The 18,296-nt window shown below is 54.2% G+C and overlaps 2 protein-coding genes across 2 annotated transcripts; one reads left to right on the forward strand and one right to left on the reverse strand.

The window, feature by feature from the left end:
* The first annotated feature begins 233 nt into the window (after positions 1-233).
* LOC103700404 (cell number regulator 2-like) lies at positions 234-1,477 on the forward strand. The gene is made up of 4 exons (XM_039131693.3): positions 234-487; positions 569-640; positions 740-952; positions 1,172-1,477. The coding sequence occupies exons 1-4, from the start codon at positions 298-300 to the stop codon at positions 1,246-1,248; spliced, it is 552 nt and encodes a 183-aa protein (XP_038987621.2). The 5' UTR covers positions 234-297; the 3' UTR covers positions 1,249-1,477.
* A 1,805-nt stretch (positions 1,478-3,282) lies between these two features.
* LOC103699715 (cell number regulator 10-like) lies at positions 3,283-4,869 on the reverse strand. The gene is made up of 4 exons (XM_039131692.3): positions 4,603-4,869; positions 4,419-4,490; positions 4,016-4,228; positions 3,283-3,882 (listed from the first exon to the last, which is right to left on the reverse strand). Exons 1-4 carry the CDS (start codon positions 4,745-4,747, stop codon positions 3,806-3,808), a joined length of 507 nt encoding a protein of 168 aa, XP_038987620.2. The 5' UTR covers positions 4,748-4,869; the 3' UTR covers positions 3,283-3,805.
* Positions 4,870-18,296: the final 13,427 nt, after the last annotated feature.

Genomic DNA, 18,296 nt, shown 5'->3' on the forward strand with positions numbered 1-18,296 from the left:
TAGCTGTTCATTTTTTTTATAACGATGCATCAAGATGAGCGCTGCCTGCTACTGGCGGCGGCCACGTGGCCACGCTGTGAGGATATCATAGCCCAATGGATGAAAGCCAATGACAAACTCCTTTGTCCGCACTCTGTGAGAAGGTCCACGGTCCAAGTCTACCCTCCAAACCGCGTCCTTTCAGTTCCATGTCGCGACCCTGGGAGTTGCTTTAAGATCATCTCTCCTCCTCCTCCTGGAACTCCGTCTCATCTCCCCTCCTCTCCCTTCCCCACCACCACCACCACCACCACCACTATGTATCCTTCCAAACTGGACGCCGGTTATCCTCCGGCGATGGCGCCACCACCGACAACAGGCATCCCCATAAGCTCGACCAACCAATTCTATTCGCAACCCGGTCCTGCCACCTTCCATGTTGAAAATTCTCGGGCTTCCGTCTCATGGTCCACCGGCCTCTGCCACTGCTTGGACGATTGCAGCAACTGTAACACCCTCCTCTTTCCCAAACTCCACCTTTAACTCCCTCACTGCACCCGAATTTTAATCAAAAGCTCTTCTAATGCAGGCTGCATCACTTGCTTCTGCCCATGCATCACTTTCGGCCAGATCGCGGAGATCGTCGACAAGGGATCCTCCTGTGAGTCCTGACTTCCTTCAAGTTCTATGAATGTTTAATTCTTGGATGACTGATTTGTCTAGTATTGCCTATGTGGGACGATGCTGGATTTTTGTGAAGCGTGTGGTGCGAGTGGAGCGCTGTATACGTTAATACTGTGTGTGACGGGGTGCAGCTGCTTCTATTCGTGCTTCTATCGATCCAAGCTGAGGGCGCAGTACTCTCTGAAGGAGAGCCCCTGCAACGACTGCCTCGTTCACTGCTGCTGCGAGCTGTGCGCCCTCTGCCAGGAGTACCGCGAGCTCAAGCGCCGTGGCTTCGACATGAGCATAGGTTTGTATTTTTTTTCCATTCTCTTCTCTCTCTCTCTCTATATATATATATATATATATATATATATATGTCTCTGTTTTGTTCTCTCTCCCTCTCTCACACTCCTCCATCTCTCTCTCTATGCGCATATTCGTATGTATCTGTTTTGTTCTCTCTGTATATCTATCTATCTGTCTATATGTTTGGTTCACGGGGGCGAGTCTTTGCGGTCTTTTGCAGGGTGGCACGCGAACATGGAGAAGCAAGGGCGGGTGGCGACGTTACCGCCAGGGATTCAGGGGGGCATGAGCCGTTGATATTTCCAAATTTATCGGATGTCTCTTCGAGAGCTTAGAGTCTAATTAATCATTTCAACGGGGAGAGGAGGCATATATATATATACTGTATTCCTTTCCAAAGCTTTATTGGGCTTTTAATGGGTTGATGATGACATGATGTATGCGCTAATGAATAAGCGGAAGCTTGGTTGCTTGTGGGGTTGTGGTGTTGATGTCAGTATCCAGAAATTCTAGAGTTCTTGTCTTATTTCCACCAGATTTGGATCCAAAATCTGGATCATACTTTCTGTTTGTTTCTGGTCATTCTTAGGTTCGATGAATCCAGCTCTGTTTTTTCTTATAAAAAAAATTATGATGGAAGAGGAGCCTCAAGTCGAGTGCAAGGCCTAATTTGAATTTTTTAGGACTCATTTTGTTTCGGGAAAAAAAATTTCCTCGCTAAAATATTTTTTTCAAAAAAATTGATATTTAAAAAAGTTATTTTTGTATATTTTGTTAATCATAGAAAAGTGACAAATCTCAAAATAGCATATATTTGGTCGAGCATCTATGTTTCTAAAAAAAATTTATATAATACATGTTATACCCTTAATAGAAGTAAAAAATTCATCCTATTCTATCTAAAAAATTAAGAGCACTTTTGAAAAAAACAAATTTACTCTCATTGTAAGGTGAAAGTTGAAATTTTCTATATTTCACATAGGTTTTTCTTTCTCATAAAATATAAAAATCTTATTCTTATAAGAAAGCTACTTTTCATCTCTCTCCTCTGAAAACCCGAGCCAAATATGAAATATTTTTCTATTTTTTCATTGACTACACTTTCTTCCTCCTCTTCTTGCGAACCAAATAAGTCCTTAAGGATAAGCTCTTTGAGGTAAGCCCATGGAGGAAGGATAGCATCAAACGGATCTAAAGTTTTTAGGCATATTTATCTTTTACTACATGAGAAGAACATATCGGCTGGGCCAGCATTTTGCACAAGTATCTAAATAGCTATTATTAAATCAATTTACAATATTGACTTACCAATCAAATTAAGTATATATGACCATTTCTTGGGACATTAAATAGGGCATCTAATTATAGAACCTTAATGACTCCCTCTGAAGATGCCAACGGTGGAACTCCTTTGGCTTTTCATTTTATCCTATTTTATTATTTATTTTTTTGATAAATAAAATATGAGGGTAATGCCACGCAACTTTTCAAATTAAACCTCCGGCTTTAGCTCTAGTGTATGTTCAAAGTAATATGGTGCCAACCAAAAGACCCAAATGCCACTGACACTTGGATTTACGTTTTTGCTGCATAAGATTTAAAATTGCTTCCAAAGATTAAATGGCCAAACTTAAGAGGAAAGATTTCTCTGATATCTTAATCAAATAACAACTTCGACCTGAACGCAATTACGAATTTTATAGGGGATGCAAAAACAAGAAGGTAGAAAAGGTGAAGCAGTTAGAGATGCGAGCATATAAGTTGTTGACTATTCTATTGCATTATTCATTTTTAACTTCTAGATTTCTAGTCATGTACAAAACAAACATCATTTTTTTGCAGATAAACTGTGTCTGCACTTCTTGGAATAGGTTATACGGCTTATGGTTAGAGATGTCAATTGAGTTGATTCGAAGTCAAATTTTGCATTATTGGGAGAAGTGCTGGCATTTGACTTGAGAAAAAGATGCAAAAGTTCTGGCCACATTTCATTTGAAGTCATGATTGTAAACCCAAAAAATTAAGAAAAGAATGGAATCTTTAGAATGGATGCATTATTCTGGTCATGTATGTAATAAATTTGTTGTAGAAGGCCTAGCTCAAAGATCTAATGAGCCTTATATGAACCCACCTAGACAGGGAACCATCTGGATAAAGGATTTAGGTCAGACTTGTTTGGATTTTTTTTTTAAAGGTAAACATCCCCTTTTTTTTCAATAAACAATTTGCTTAGATTTTTTTTTTACTCAAAGCCATCCTAAGATTTTTTTTTTTTAAGTATAATAGCAACACGATTTCATCCTAGGTCCATTATTAAAATGTTCGCCTAATAATTTCTCCTCACTACCACCTGCCATTTTCGACCCAGGACCCCTCCCCGGTGCATAAACTAGGTGAGGGGTGCCAACCAGCACACACAAACTTCATTTGGCAACTTCAAATAAATCAACTTCAAATAAATCAACTTCAACTCACAACCTTTTATTTTGGCAACATCATCTACTCATTTAATTCAACACTTTATATTTTATTTTATTTTTTTAAACTAAAAATCAAAATATCATACATAACGTGTACGAATACAACCAAAAAAATTAAAAAGCAGCACATCACGAAGAGCCGTAGGCAGCTCCGTCTCACCCTAGCTTCCATAGATGGTCCTCCAAATGGTTAACTACAAAAGATGCTACCTAATCCACCGCCCCATCGGCCTCTCCCTTGTATTTTATTCAGCAGCATCAAATAAAACAAAGAGGAATGAAGCAGAGAAGGGAACCGCGCACACACACACAAACACATAAGCAAGCCTTTCACATATATGATGCTTCACCGTTTCCATATACTCAGCTTCTCATTACCGCAACATAGCTCCTTGCATAACTGGTGGTTGGGTCGTCCCCTGGCCCCTTCTTTCCATATTCATTTGCCACCCTGCAAAATTCCCACCACCACATATCAACAACCATGACATCTCTTTCTCTATATATAGGGGAGATAGAGAAAGAGAGGAGAGAGGACACACACACACACACAGAGAGAGAGAGAGAGAGAGAGAGAGGGAGACCTATAGTCATGTCGTATCCACGGTTCTTGAGCTCTCTATACTCTTGACACAAGGCGCAGGCATCGCAGCACCAGTGAACACAGCAGTCGCAGCAAGGGGAGTCCGGCAGGTTGTACTGCCGTCGGAGCTTGGATCGGTAAGAGCACGAGTATATCCATTGGCACCCAGTCAAGAGCGCTATAATCACGTACAGTGCTCCGGCCGTCCCACATGCTGCGAGAATAAATCATTCACAAACGACACTTGGAATTATTTACGCGACTACAGGATCTTAATTTCTCATTTAACATATTTTGCTACCCCAATCAATGGAAAAATATGCTTCACTTTTTTTTTTTGAGAGAGAGAGAGAGGCTCGATGAATTATATGAAATATATACCGAAGGAGATGATTAAAACTTACAAGTTGTGCCTCTATCCGCTATTTCTGCAATCCGGCCAAATGTAATGCATGGACACCAGAAAGTTAGACAGCCTGTGAGAAAGAACATCTCGTATAGCAATGTTAGATCATTTCAAACCGCTGAAACAATAAGAATATTGTGAAGAACAGCTGTACAAGGAAGGAAAAGAAGCGAGGAGCTTACAATTTCCGACATCATCCATGCAGTCGCAGAGGCCTGTAGACCATAGTACTGGAACCGGGGATTGGACGTGATGGATATTAGGATTCAGCGTCACAGGCACCCCTGTCACCGGAGGTGCGGACTCAACTGGTTTGGAAGGATACATTGCAGTGGAGGGAGAGAGAGAGAGAGAGACGAGGAAGCAAGAAACAGAGGTTGAGATGTATATATAAGCGTTGTATGAAGAACAAGACAGAAAGAGATGAGTTGCTCTTCATATGATATCCATAAAAGTAGACTCCGTTCATGTTCTGGCAAAGCGGTAAACGCGGATTGGGGATGATAACAAGGGAGGAGTGTTAAAGAATGTGATTACGAGTTGAGGTGACCAATTTTAAATTGACAAACAACCCTAATAAACAAAGACTCTCAAGATAATCACTTTGGATGGTCCGGACTAGCCGGCCCCTATGCTCACATAGAAAAATTTAGTCATAGCTAGAATCTCAACTGTGAAAATTAATTATAAATTTTGTATTCAGGTTTGCAAAAGAATAACACTTGGTTTAGTGTATATACGGTGCATGCTACGGTAGTTGGTGGATAAAACCAACGACTTTTTTGATGTTGTATAAAAAGTTGCAAATGATTAGCACCTGGTTTAGAGAGTGTGTGTGTATATATATATATATGGTATATATGACTTTCTGATGCATATCTGATTTAGGAGGATTCTCAGACTCGATGGAGACCACTTTAGCCATTAGAAATCAAGCTAAATAGGGTCCAAAAATGAGACCTGCTATATCGAAAAATCGAGTCGCAGGCCAAATTTCTAGATGCGATAACTTGATCTATTTTTTTAAATTAGCTAAATTTCTGGTGATGCTCCTAGTGATCGAGCTTAAATTTCATTGTTTGGGAGCTTAAAATAAGCCAGTCAAATCAAAAATTTTCTCGTCAATAAACACTTTAGCTAGCTAGGCATATCTCTCTATTTGAGAAGAATCACGCGGAGTGCCAGAAGGCAGAGTTGATACAAAAATCGAGATCTTTCTTCTGAAGAATTTTAGTTTTTTTCGAGTTTAAACAAAAAAGTCTCATTAGAATTAGGGAAAGAAATCCGGCCCGAATTGTACAAGCGCGGACTTCACCATTATAAATAAAGGTCATTTACTTTATTTTTATTATTATCAATGAAAGAAAAAAAGACTTAAGTCCTACTTCCGTAATTTTTTCATCTTTTTCTTTTTTTTTTTTGAGAGATTCGAATTGAACAGGTTCAAAAAATTCTTTCTTCTCTCCTGCCGCAGTAGTCGTGATCAAAACCGAGGACTTCTCTACTAAACCTAAACTTTGTCTCTTGACCAATGAACATGATAATTTAGCATTATATATATATATATATATATATATATATATATATATATATATATATATATATATATATATATATATATATATGTTACGGGGGAACTTAGCCACCATGCCCCACGTGACCGGCACGCGCGCCCAGGAAGACTACGGCTGCCCCTTGATCCAGCAATCCGACCTCGGGTCGGATATCTTCGGCTCCGCAGTCCGACCCCGAGTCGGCTGCCCCTTGATCCAGCAATCCGACCTCGGGTCGGATATCTTCGGCTCCGCAGCCCGACTTCGAGTCGGTTGCCCCTTGATCCAGCAATCCGACCTCGGGTCGGCAATCTCTTGACAACAACAGACTGTTCTCCTGAGGCACGCCGCGGCCCCCTGCTCCACTACTCCCTGCAACGGCCGAATCCGGCGCTGCCCCACGATCTCCTGTAACAACCGTACGAAGCGGAGCTCCACTACGCCCTGCCATGGCCGTACCCGGCGCTGCCCCACGACGCCCTGTAACGGCCATGTCAGTGGCAACCCCATCGTGCCACACGATGACCAATCCCAAGAAAAACCCCCCAGCCTGATATATATGGGGCTGGGGGGGAAGGGGGAGGGGGAGCAAGATTCTCCATAGCATCATCTTACCTGCTACCTCTCCTTCTCCTTCGATTCCCTCTAACTTGATCGTCGGAGGGCCCCACTACCCCAGTGGTGGTGCGAGGCTTGCTTGCAGGTTTCCCGGCGGAAGGTGGAGCGCAACCAAAGCAATTCAAAGGGAACCCCGTTCACACCGCTGTGCCAATCGTTCTCGGTTTGGACCCCTAGCAACAGTTGGCGCTAGAGGAAGGGTGGACAATCTCCACCGACAACTCCAGGTCCTGAAGGGCCATTCCAAAGATCCCTTCGCCGACTTAGAGATCTCCTCCCAGCCGGCGCTCGCCTCGAGGATCCTGCGTACCCCGAATCCGCCGGGGTTCAAAATGCCGGCGATCGAGCCCTATGACGGGGCGGCGGATCCACGGGATCACGTCGAGAGTTTCAGGACCCTCATGCTCCTCCACGGAGCATCAGATCCCCTTCTCTGCAAGGCTTTCCCGGCAACCCTCCGTGGCCCGGCGAGGGCATGGTTCGCCGGGCTGGAGGCTGACTCAATCCGGTCCTTCGACCAGTTCACTCGCCTCTTCATCACTCATTTCGCCGTCAGTAGCCGGCGGCGACTGGTCTCCGACTCCCTCTTTGATGTCCGGCAAAACGAGGGAGAAAACCTGCGGGATTATCTTACCCGCTTCAACAGGGCTACGCTGGAGGTCCGGAACCTGAGTCAGGAGGTAGCTCTTTCAGCCCTGAAGCGTGGCTTCCGGAAGGGCAGACTCACCTTCTCCCTGGACAAACGCCTGCCGCGGAGCTTCCCAGAGCTGTTGTCCCGGGCGAACCAGTATGCGGACGCCGAGGAGGCGGCCGCCCACCGGAGCAAGGAGGCCGCCGAGATCCCTCAAAAGCTTGGAAAGAAAAGGCGGAAAGAGGCACGCCAGAGGAGGAGCCCGACGCCTCAGCGTCGGCGCAGAAGCCCGTCGCCGGCGGAGAACCACGGCGCCCCACGCCCTCGTTCTCCGCCCCGACGTTTTCACCGGTACACCCCTCTCCTAACCCCCCGGGCCCAGATCCTTATGGAGATCAAGGGGCAGGAGGACCTCCCGGCCCCGAGACAGATGCGGAGGATTCCTGGGAAGAGGCCCTCCCGGGCGTACTGTGAGTACCACCGAGACCACGGCCACGACACGGAGGACTGCTTCCAGCTTCGGGACGAGATCGAGGCTCTCATCCGCCGGGGGCATCTCGGTCGATATGTGAGCGACCGACGTCCCCCCGCAGACCCGCGTCCGGCCGACCCGGCCCCTCCGGAGCCTCGGGAGCAGAATCGACCCGTTGCGGGCGTGATCCACACTATCACTGGGGGCTGCCCCCGGCCCATGAGGAACTCAGGGGGCTCGACGGAGCCCTAAGCGTCGAGTCCCTTTATGCCAGAGACGAGGTGGCCTTGCGGCAGGGGGAGCCGGCCGAGGGTGTGGTCGAAGTTCCCCTCGAGGAAGGCCGCCGGGACCGGGTGGTCCGGGTCGGCGCCAATCTCGACCCGGGAGCTCGGGCCCGGTTGGTGGAATTCCTCCGAGCCAATGCCGATGTATTTGCCTGGTCGGCGGCCGATGTACCTGGGATCGACCCGGAGGTCATTTCTCACGCCCTCAACGTCGACCCGACCCACCGGCCAGTGAAGCAGAAGAAGAGACACTGTGCCCCGGATCGGATCCGGGTGGTCGACCAGGAGGTAGACAAACTCTTGGAGGCAGGATTCATAAGGGAGGTGAGTTACCCCGAGTGGCTGGCAAATGTTGTACTTGTCCGGAAGGCGAGCGGGAAGTGGAGGATGTGCGTCGACTATACCGACCTGAACAAGGCGTGCCCTAAGGATAGCTTCCCGCTTCCGCGGATAGACCAACTGGTCGACGCGACTTCCGGATATTAGCTGCTGTCTTTCATGGACGCCTTCTCCGGTTACAACCAGATAATGATGGCCCCACAGGACGAGGAGAAAACTGCCTTTATAACGGACCGGGGGCTGTACTGCTACAAGGTAATGCCCTTCGGTCTGAAGAACGCTGGCGCCACTTACCAGCGCCTCGTCAACAAAATCTTCAAAGAGCAAATCGGCGGGAACATGGAGGTATACGTGGACGATATGCTGGTGAAGAGCCACCAGGCAGACCAGCACATCGTGGATCTGGAGGAGACTTTCACCACCTTACGGAAGTTTCGCATGAAGCTGAACCCAGCGAAGTGCGCCTTTGGCGCTTCGGCCGGGAGGTTCCTTGGTTTCATTGTCAACCAACGGGGTATCGAAGCCAACCTGGACAAAATCAAGGCCATCCAAGGTATGTCCCCTCCGACCAAAGTAAAAGAAGTTCAGGAGCTCGCTGGAAGGGTCGCCGCGCTCGGACGATTTGTGGCAAAATCGGCCGAACGCTGCCAACCATTCTTCAAGGTGTTAAAACGCCCAAAAGACTTCCTCTGGACGGCCGAATGTCAAGCAGCATTCGACCAGCTCAAGGAATACCTGGCGTCTCCTCCCCTACTGTCCAAGCCGCAAAAAGGGGAGATGCTCTACCTCTATCTGGCGGTCTCCCCAACCGCGGTCAGTACGGTGCTGGTTCGGGAAGAGGCAAAGCTCCAGAAGCCTGTGTACTACATCAGCCGGGTCCTACGGGACGCCGAAACGCGGTATACGAAGGCCGAAAAGATCGCCTTCGCGCTGCTGACCGCGACCAGGAGGCTCCGCCCCTATTTCCAGGCCCATTCTGTCACCCTCTTAACTGATCAACCGTTACGACAGATCCTCAGCAACCCCGAGAATGCGGGACGGCTGGTGAAGTGGGCAGTAGAACTCGGTGAGTTCGACATCCGCTACCAGCCTCGACCCGCCATCAAGGCCCAAGTGCTCGCGGACTTCCTCGCTGAGTGCACGGTGCAGGAGGCGGAATCTAGACCGCCGGAAACGCCCAGCCTCGACCTCCCGACCTGGACGCTTCACATCGATGGGTCGTCGAACCCCGAGGGTGGAGGGGCCGGGCTGGTCCTTACCGGTCCTGATGGAGTGATAGCCGAGTATGCCTTGAGGTTTGGATTTCCAGTTACCAACAACGAGGCGGAATACGAGGCCCTAGTCGCAGGACTCAAACTCACCGGGGAGCTCGGCATCCGGCGTTTGAAGGTCTTCATCGACTCCCAGCTGGTGGTCGGGCAGGTCCGTGGGGAGTTCGAGGCCCGGAGCCCGACCATGCAGAACTACGTCCGGAAGGTGCAAGCACTCATTCCCGACCTCGGCAGTGTCGACATCCAGCAAGTCCCCAGAAGTGAAAATGCCAGGGCCGACAGGTTGTCCCGCTTGGTGGGCGCAGAGGCGCACAACTTGTCGAGGGCAATCTACCTGGAGACCCTGGATGCCCCGAGCATCGGCGAGGCTGGAGCGGTGATGGCGATTGATCCGGAGCCGTCTTGGATGGACCCGCTCGTCGCCTACCTCGCCGAAGGGATCCTCCCTGAAGATGAAGATCAAGCTCGGCGACTCGTCAAGAAGTCCGCCCACTACGTACTCTATGAAGGGAGGCTGTATCGGACCTCGTTTACCGCCCCCCTCTTAAGGTGCCTCCGCCCCTCGGAGGCGGCCTACGTCCTCGGCGAAGTCCATGAGGGCGTCTGCGGATCGCACTCGGGGGCTAGGTCCTTGGCGCACAAGATCATGAGGCAAGGCTATTATTGGCCTACCTTGTTGGAGGACTCAAAGGATCACGTACGGAAATGCGACGCCTGCCAGCGCCACGCCAACATCTAGAGAGTCCCTTCTGTCCCCTTGGCACCAATCACCGCACCCTGGCCCTTCGCACAGTGGGGAATGGATATCCTTGGACCATTCCCCGTCGCTTCCGCCCAGCGGAAATTCTTGATTGTTGCAATCGACTACTTCACCAAGTGGGTGGAGGCAGAGCCGCTGGCCACTATCACGGAGGCGCAAGTCCGGAAGTTCGTGAAGAAAAACATCATTGTCCGATTTGGGGTACCCCGGGTCCTTATCTCGGATAATGGTCGACAGTTCGACAACAAGCATTTCCGTGACTTCTGCGAGGAATTCGGGATCGAGCATCGGTTCACATCTGTGTCGCATCCCCAAACCAACGGTGAGGCCGAGGTGACAAACCGGACAATCCTCCAAGGAATTAAGGCGCGAATCGGTCGGACGGGGCAAGCTTGGGTCGAAGAACTCGAGAACGTCCTTTGGGCGTATCGGACCACGCATCGGACCCCTACCGGGGAGACGCCTTTCAGCCTAACCTATGGCACGGAAGCGGTTGTCCCCGTGGAGCTCGGACTCCCCTCGCCCCGGGTGGCTACGCACCGACCCGAGGCCAATTCGGAGCAACTCCGAGGAAACTTGGACCTCTTGGAAGAAGCGAGGAAAATGGCGCAGGTTCGGATGGCGATGTATCAGCGGAGGGTGGCCCGATATTATAACTCCAAGGTCCGACCAAAACTTTTCAGAATCGGAGATCTGGTGCTAAGGCGAGCCAAAGCATCTCAACCCGCGGAAGGTGGGAAGCTGGCGCCAAATTGGGAAGGCCCGTATAGGGTTCGCTGGGCAAACCGACCTGGCTCCTACCAGTTGGAGGCCCTAGATGGTCGAGAAATTCCAAGGAGCTGGAATTCCGCTAACCTACGGGTGTATTACCAGTAGAAAGACAAAGCCAGAAAGACAGTTCAAAAAATGTATAGTCCTTTTCATTTCAATAATTCCTGGTCGCAATGGCGTGTTCGTGTGATTACAAAGAATTCCCAGAGGGGGATTGGGGAGTAAAGAAAGTAAGGAAGAGGTGGGGACTCCATAGAGTTGAAGATCCGGGATCCCGAACTCTCCACCCGAAGCAGCTGCAATCCCACCGGGCGTGGGTGCTTCTCCCCGGAGGCGCCATCGACGCCTCACGCAAAAGACGAAGAGCCGGCGCGGACGAAGAAGAAGTGGACGAAGGAGGAGTTCACACTGCTCCTAGAGGAACGCCACCTCCAAAGGATATTCCGGCCCTCCCCAAGAGAAGGGGAGGGAAGGAATACAAGGGAGAAGAGCGCGAGGAGGCGCGATCCCGGATGAAACGCCTAGAGCGGAGTTCCACCGGGGAGAATCTCCCCGTTGATCCCAGATGAAACGGCTAGTTGGCGGAAGTCGCGAGGGGCGCACCTCCCGTTCTTCCGGCAGGGGCTTCCCAGCCACGCACCGGAGAGGAGGTCCACGATCCATGGCAACCTGAACAGCTCCGGCTCGGCAGGCTCCACCGCACCTGCACTTATATTTATAGCCAAACTGTGGCCCCCCGGTCGTTCCGATGCGGGTGGCTCCAATAAATGCGGGCGCATCGAATCCGGAGCCGTTCCGGCTCTCGAGGCGTATCCTCCCACGACCTCCTAAGCGTCGTTCTCCTTAATTGCATTCTTCATGCAGGACACTCCGGGCGGCGTGTATCCCACGGCACACGTATCTCCGCACGCGCCCAGGCCGCATCCGCCTCGAAGAACGCGCGTATCGCGGCCGCTTAACTGGCACTCCTCGCAAGCAGCAACTGGCCGATCCGATTTCCCAGGTAACGCCTCAATTAGCATTTAATAGCCTTCTGGTGTTCCCCAGGCGACGCGTCGAGAGGAGGAGAAATACGATCGCAGCTGGCCACGGAGAAACCCCGTCGAGCGGCAAGTGATAGGCGCGCGACCAACGAGCGGAATTCCCCGAGGCTCAGTCCTCGAATGCCAGGCTAACCCGATGATCATCCCGGGAGCAGACTAGCCTGAAGCCCCGACCGGTCGCCTCGGCTTGCGCCAGCCTTGGCCGACCAACGAGCGGAATTCCCCGAGGCTCGGCCCTCGGATGCCAGGCTAACCCGATGATCATCCCAGGAGCAGACTAGCCTGAAGCCCCGACCGGTCGCCTCGGCTTGCGCCAGCCTTGGCCGACCAACGAGCGGAATTCTCCGAGGCTCGGCCCTCGGATGCTAAGCTAACCCGATGATCATCCCGGGAGCAGACTAGCCTGAAGCCCCGACCGGTCGCCTCGGCTTGCGCCAGCCTTGGCCGACCAACGAGCGGAATTCCCCGAGGCTCGGCCCTTGGATGCCAGGCTAACCCGATGATCATCCCGGGAGCAGACTAGCCTGAAGCCCCGACCGGTCGCCTCGGCTTGCGCCAGCCTTGGCCGACCAACGAGCGGAATTCCCCGAGGCTCGGCCCTCGGATGCCAGGCTAACCCAATGATCATCCCGGGAGCAGACTAGCCTGAAGCCCCGACCGGTCGCCTCGGCTTGCGCCAGCCTTGGCCGACCAACGAGCGGAATTCCCCGAGGCTCGACCCTCGGATGCCAGGCTAACCCGATGATCATCCCGGGAGCAGACTAGCCTGAAGCCCCGACCGGTCGCCTCGGCTTGCGCCAGCCTTGGCCGACCAACGAGCGGAATTCCCCGAGGCTCGGCCCTCGGATGCCAGGCTAACCCGATGATCATCCCGGGAGCAGACTAGCCTGAAGCCCCGACCGGTCGCCTCGGCTTGCGCCAGCCTTGGCCGACCAACGAGCGGAATTCCCCGAGGCTCGGCCCTCGGATGCTAGGCCAACCCGATGATCATCCCGGGAGCAGACTAGCCTGAAGCCCCGACCGGTCGCCTCGGCTTGCGCCAGCCTTGGCCGACCAACGAGCGGAATTCCCCGAGGCTCGGCCCTCGGATGCCAGGCTAACCCGATGATCATCCCGAGAGCAGACTAGCCTGAAGCCCCGACCGGTCGCCTCGGCTTGCGCCAGCCTTGGCCGACCAACGAGCGGAATTTCCCGAGGCTCGGCCCTCGGATGCCAGGCTAACCCGATGATCATCCCGGGAGCAGACTAGCCTGAAGCCCCGACCGGTCGCCTCGGCTTGCGCCAGTCTTGGCCGACCAACGAGCGGAATTCTCCGAGGCTCGGAAGGATTTCCTGAGGCCTAACCCTCGGATGCCTGGCCTAGTGCCGGAGGAACTTCAAGAGTCAGGAGTCGGCGAGACGCTACCAAGAGTTAAAAAGAGGAAGGATGTCTGCCGAAATCCGTAGACCGCCAGATCAGCGACAACCTCCATACGCCATAAAAAAAGAGCGGGGAGCTCGGAGCGCGCGCGCCTTTCCGAGGGATGGCGGCAATCTCGAAGCATCACTCCCTTCACCCGTTCCCCTTCTGGTTCCAGGCTCGGAAGTGGGGGGCTACTGTTACGGGGGAACTTAGCCACCATGCCCCACGTGACCGGCACGCGCGCCCAGGAAGACTACGGTTGCCCCTTGATCCAGCAATCCGACCTCGGGTCGGATATCTTCGGCTCCGCAGTCCGACCCCGAGTCGGCTGCCCCTTGATCCAGCAATCCGACCTCGGGTCGGATATCTTCGGCTCCGCAGCCCGACCTCGAGTCGGTTGCCCCTTGATCCAGCAATCCGACCTCGGGTCGGCAATCTCTTGACAACAACAGACTGTTCTCCTGAGGCACGCCGCGGCCCCCTGCTCCACTACTCCCTGCAACGGCCGAATCCGGCGCTGGCCCACGATCCCCTGTAACAACCGTACGAAGCGGAGCTCCACTACGCCCTGCCATGGCCGTACCCGGCGCTGCCCCACGACGCCCTGTAACGGCCATGTCAGTGGCAACCCCATCGTGCCACACGATGACCAATCCCCAGAAAAACCCCCCAGCCTGATATATATGGGGCTGGGGGGGAAGGGGGAGGGGGAGCAAGATTCTCCATAGCATCATCTTACCTGCTACCTCTCCTTCTCCTTCGATTCCCTCTAACTTGATCGTCGGAGGGCCCCCACTACCCCAGTGGTGGTGCGAGGCTTGCTTGCAGGTTTCCCGGCGGAAGGTGGAGCGCAACCAAAGCAATTCAAAGGGAACCCCGTTCACACCGCTGTGCCAATCGTTCTCGGTTTGGACCCCCAGCAACAATATATATATATTGTTACGGGGGAACTTAGCCACCATGCCCCACGTGACCGGTGCGCGCCCAGGAAGACTACGGCTGCCCCTTGATCCAGCAATCCGACCTCGGGTCGGATATCTTCGGCTCCGCAGTCCGACCCCGAGTCGGCTGCCCCTTGATCCAGCAATCCGATCTCGGGTCGGATATCTTCGGCTCCGCAGCCCGACCTCGAGTCGGTTGCCCCTTGATCCAGCAATCCGACCTCGGGTCGGCAATCTCTTGACAACAACAGACTGTTCTCCTGAGGCACGCCGCGGCCCCCTGCTCCACTACTCCCTGCAACGGCCGAATCCGGCGCTGCCCCACGATCCCCTGTAACAACCGTACGAAGCGGAGCTCCACTACGCCCTGCCATGGCCGTACCCGGCGCTGCCCCACGACGCCCTGTAACGGCCATGTCAGTGGCAACCCCATCGTGCCACACGATGACCAATCCCCAGAAAAACCCCCCAGCCTGATATATATGGGGCTGGGGGGGATGGGGGAGGGGAAGCAAGATTCTCCATAGCATCATCTTACCTGCTACCTCTCCTTCTCCTTCGATTTCCTCTAACTTGATCGTCGGAGGGCCCCCACTACCCCAGTGGTGGTGCGAGGCTTGCTTGCAGGTTTCCCGGCGGAAGGTGGAGCACAACCAAAGCAATTCAAAGGGAACCCCGTTCACACCGCTGTGCCAATCATTCTCGGTTTGGACCCCCAGCAACAGTTGGCGCTAGAGGAAGGGCCTGATCTCAGAGCGATCGTAATGGCACGGCGAGGTGGTCGTGGAGCTTCCAATGCTTCCGGTCGCGGGGCCTCTCGCGCCACTGGCCGGGAGGCCGCTGCATCTCCAACACGCTCTCAGCAACACTCCACCGCCCCACCGCCCATTCAGATGGTTGAAGCCGCCCAGTTCGACCAGCTAACCCAGCAGGTTCGCACCCTCGCGGAGGCGGTGCAGAATCTGCAGGGTGCGATGTCCCGGGCGCCGCAGCGGGCTCAGGAGCCGATGCTGCCTGAGCGTTCGCCTGTCCTCCTCAACCCGCGCTCCTTCCTCTCCCATGGGGAGGAGCGCCGGCGCGAGGAGGATTCTCGAGCACGCTCCATTCTGCCAGGACCTTCCCACCGGAGCTGCGCGGGGTACGAGAGGCGGGCCCGGGCGCGTTCCCAGACCCCCCAGTCCTCGAGGAACCCGCGCTCCAGTCGGTCCCCCTCTCGCCGCTCCTTGTCTCCCACCCACCGGTCGCGCTCCCTGGACCGGCGGGTGGACGATCTCCACCGACAACTCCAGGTCCTGAAGGGCCATTCCAAAGATCCTTTCGCCGACTTAGAGATCTCCTCCCAGCCGGCGCTCGCCTCGAGGATCCTGCGGACCCCGAATCCGCCGGAGTTCAAAATGCCGGCGATCGAGCCCTATGACGGGGCGGCGGATCCACGGGATCACGTCGAGAGTTTCAGGACCCTCATGCTCCTCCACGGAGCATCAGATCCCCTTCTCTGCAAGGCTTTCCCGGCAACCCTCCGTGGCCCGGCGAGGGCATGGTTCACCGGGCTGGAGGCTGACTCAATCCGGTCCTTCGACCAGTTCACTCGCCTCTTCATCACTCATTTCGCCGTCAGTAGCCGGCGGCGACTGGTCTCCGACTCCCTCTTTGATGTCCGGCAAAACGAGGGAGAAAGCCTGCGGGATTATCTTACCCGCTTCAACAGGGCTACGCTGGAGGTCCGGAACCTGAGTCAGGAGGTAGCTCTTTCATCCCTGAAGCGTGGCTTCCGGAAGGGCAGACTCACATTCTCCCTGGACAAACGCCTGCCGCGGAGCTTCCCAGAGCTGTTGTCCCGGGCGAACCAGTATGCGGACGCCGAGGAGGCGGCCGCCCACTGGAGCAAGGAGGCCGCCGAGATCCCTCAAAAGCTTGGGAAGAAAAGGCGGAAAGAGGCACGCCAGAGGAGGAGCCCGACGCCTCAGCGTCGGCGCAGAAGCCCGTCGCCGGCGGAGAACCACGGCGCCCCACGCCCTCGTTCTCCGCCCCGACGTTTTCACCGGTACACCCCTCTCCTAACCCCCCGGGCCCAGATCCTTATGGAGATCAAGGGGCGGGAGGACCTTCCGGCCCCGAGACAGATGCAGAGGATCCCTGGGAAGAGGCCCTCCCGGGCGTACTGTGAGTACCACCGAGACCACGGCCACGACACGGAGGACTGCTTCCAGCTTCGGGACGAGATCGAGGCTCTCATCCGCCGGGGGCGTCTCGGTCGATATGTGAGCGACCGACGTCCCCCCGCAGAACCGCGTCCGGCCGACCCGGCCCCTCCGGAGCTCGGGAGCAGAATCGACCCGTTGCGGGCGTGATCCACACTATCACTGGGGGCTGCCCCCGGCCCGTGAGGAACTCAGGAGGCTCGACGGAGCCCTAAGCGTCGAGTCCCTTGATGCCAGAGACGAGGTGGCCTTGCGGCAGGGGGAGCCGGCCGAGGGTGTGGTCGAAGTTCCCCTCGAGGAAGGCCGCCATCAAGGCCCAGGTGCTCGCGGACTTCCTCGCTGAGTGCACGGTGCAGGAGGCGGAACCTAGACCGCCGCAAACGCCCAGCCTCGACCTCCCGACCTGGACGCTTCACATCGATGGGTCGTCGAACCCCGAGGGTGGAGGGGCCGGGCTGGTCCTTACCAGTCCTGATGGAGTGATAGCCGAGTATGCCTTGAGGTTTGGATTTTCAGTTACTAACAACGAGGCGGAATACGAGGCCCTAGTCGCAGAACTCAAACTCACCGGGGAGCTCGGCATCCGGCGTTTGAAGGTCTTCACCGACTCCCAGCTGGTGGTCGGGCAGGTCCGTGGGGAGTTCGAGGCCCGAAGCCCGACCATGCAGAACTACGTCCGGAAGGTGCAAACACTCATTCCCGACCTCGGCAGTGTCGACATCCAGCAAGTCCCCAGAAGTAAAAATGCCAGGGCCGACAGGTTGTCCCGCTTGGTGGGCGCAGAGGCGCACAACTTGTCGAGGGCAATCTACCTGGAGACCCTGGATGCCCCGAGCATCGGCGAGGCTGGAGCGGTGATGGCGATTGATCCGGAGCCGTCTTGGATGGACCTGCTCGTCGCCTACCTCGCCGAAGGGATCCTCCCTGAAGACGAAGATCAAGCTCGGCGACTCGTCAAGAAGTCCGCCCACTACGTACTCTATGAAGGGAGGCTGTATCGGACCTCGTTTACCGCCCCCCTCTTAAGGTGCCTCCGCCCCTCGGAGGCGGCCTACGTCCTCGGCGAAGTCCATGAGGGCGTCTGCGGATCGCACTCGGGGGCTAGGTCCTTGGCGCACAAGATCATGAGGCAAGGCTATTATTGGCCTACCTTGTTGGAGGACTCAAAGGATCACGTACGGAAATGCGACGCCTGCCAGCGCCACGCCAACGTCCAGAGAGTCCCTTCTGTCCCCTTGGCACCAATCACCGCACCCTGGCCCTTCGCACAGTGGGGAATGGATATCCTTGGACCATTCCCCGTCGCTTCCGCCCAGCGGAAATTCTTGATTGTTGCAATCGACTACTTCACCAAGTGGGTGGAGGCAGAGCCGCTGGCCACTATCACGGAGGCGCAAGTCCGGAAGTTCGTGAAGAAAAACATCATTGTCCGATTTGGGGTACCCCGGGTCCTCATCTCGGATAATGGTCGACAGTTCGACAACAAGCATTTCCGTGACTTCTGCGAGGAATTCGGGATCGAGCATCGGTTCACATCTGTGTCGCATCCCCAAACCAACGGTGAGGCCGAGGTGACAAACCAGACAATCC

The sequence above is a fragment of the Phoenix dactylifera genome, chromosome 18, assembly GCF_051530095.1.
Source record: "Phoenix dactylifera cultivar Ajwa chromosome 18, Ajwa_hap1_PhDact_Kaust_v1.1, whole genome shotgun sequence".
In the NCBI taxonomy this organism is placed as follows: Eukaryota; Viridiplantae; Streptophyta; class Magnoliopsida; order Arecales; family Arecaceae; genus Phoenix; species Phoenix dactylifera.

Coding starts and splice junctions, on each gene's coding strand:
- LOC103700404 (XM_039131693.3), top strand. CDS start 298: ATGTATCCTTCCAAACTGGACGCCGGTTATCCTCCGGCGATGGCGCCA. Junction 641..739: donor CGTCGACAAGGGATCCTCCT/GTGAGTCCTGAC, acceptor ATTTTTGTGAAG/CGTGTGGTGCGAGTGGAGCG. Junction 953..1,171: donor TGGCTTCGACATGAGCATAG/GTTTGTATTTTT, acceptor GGTCTTTTGCAG/GGTGGCACGCGAACATGGAG.
- LOC103699715 (XM_039131692.3), bottom strand. CDS start 4,747: ATGTATCCTTCCAAACCAGTTGAGTCCGCACCTCCGGTGACAGGGGTG. Junction 4,229..4,418: donor AGCGGATAGAGGCACAACTT/GTAAGTTTTAAT, acceptor TTATTCTCGCAG/CATGTGGGACGGCCGGAGCA. Junction 3,883..4,015: donor TGGATACGACATGACTATAG/GTCTCCCTCTCT, acceptor GGAATTTTGCAG/GGTGGCAAATGAATATGGAA.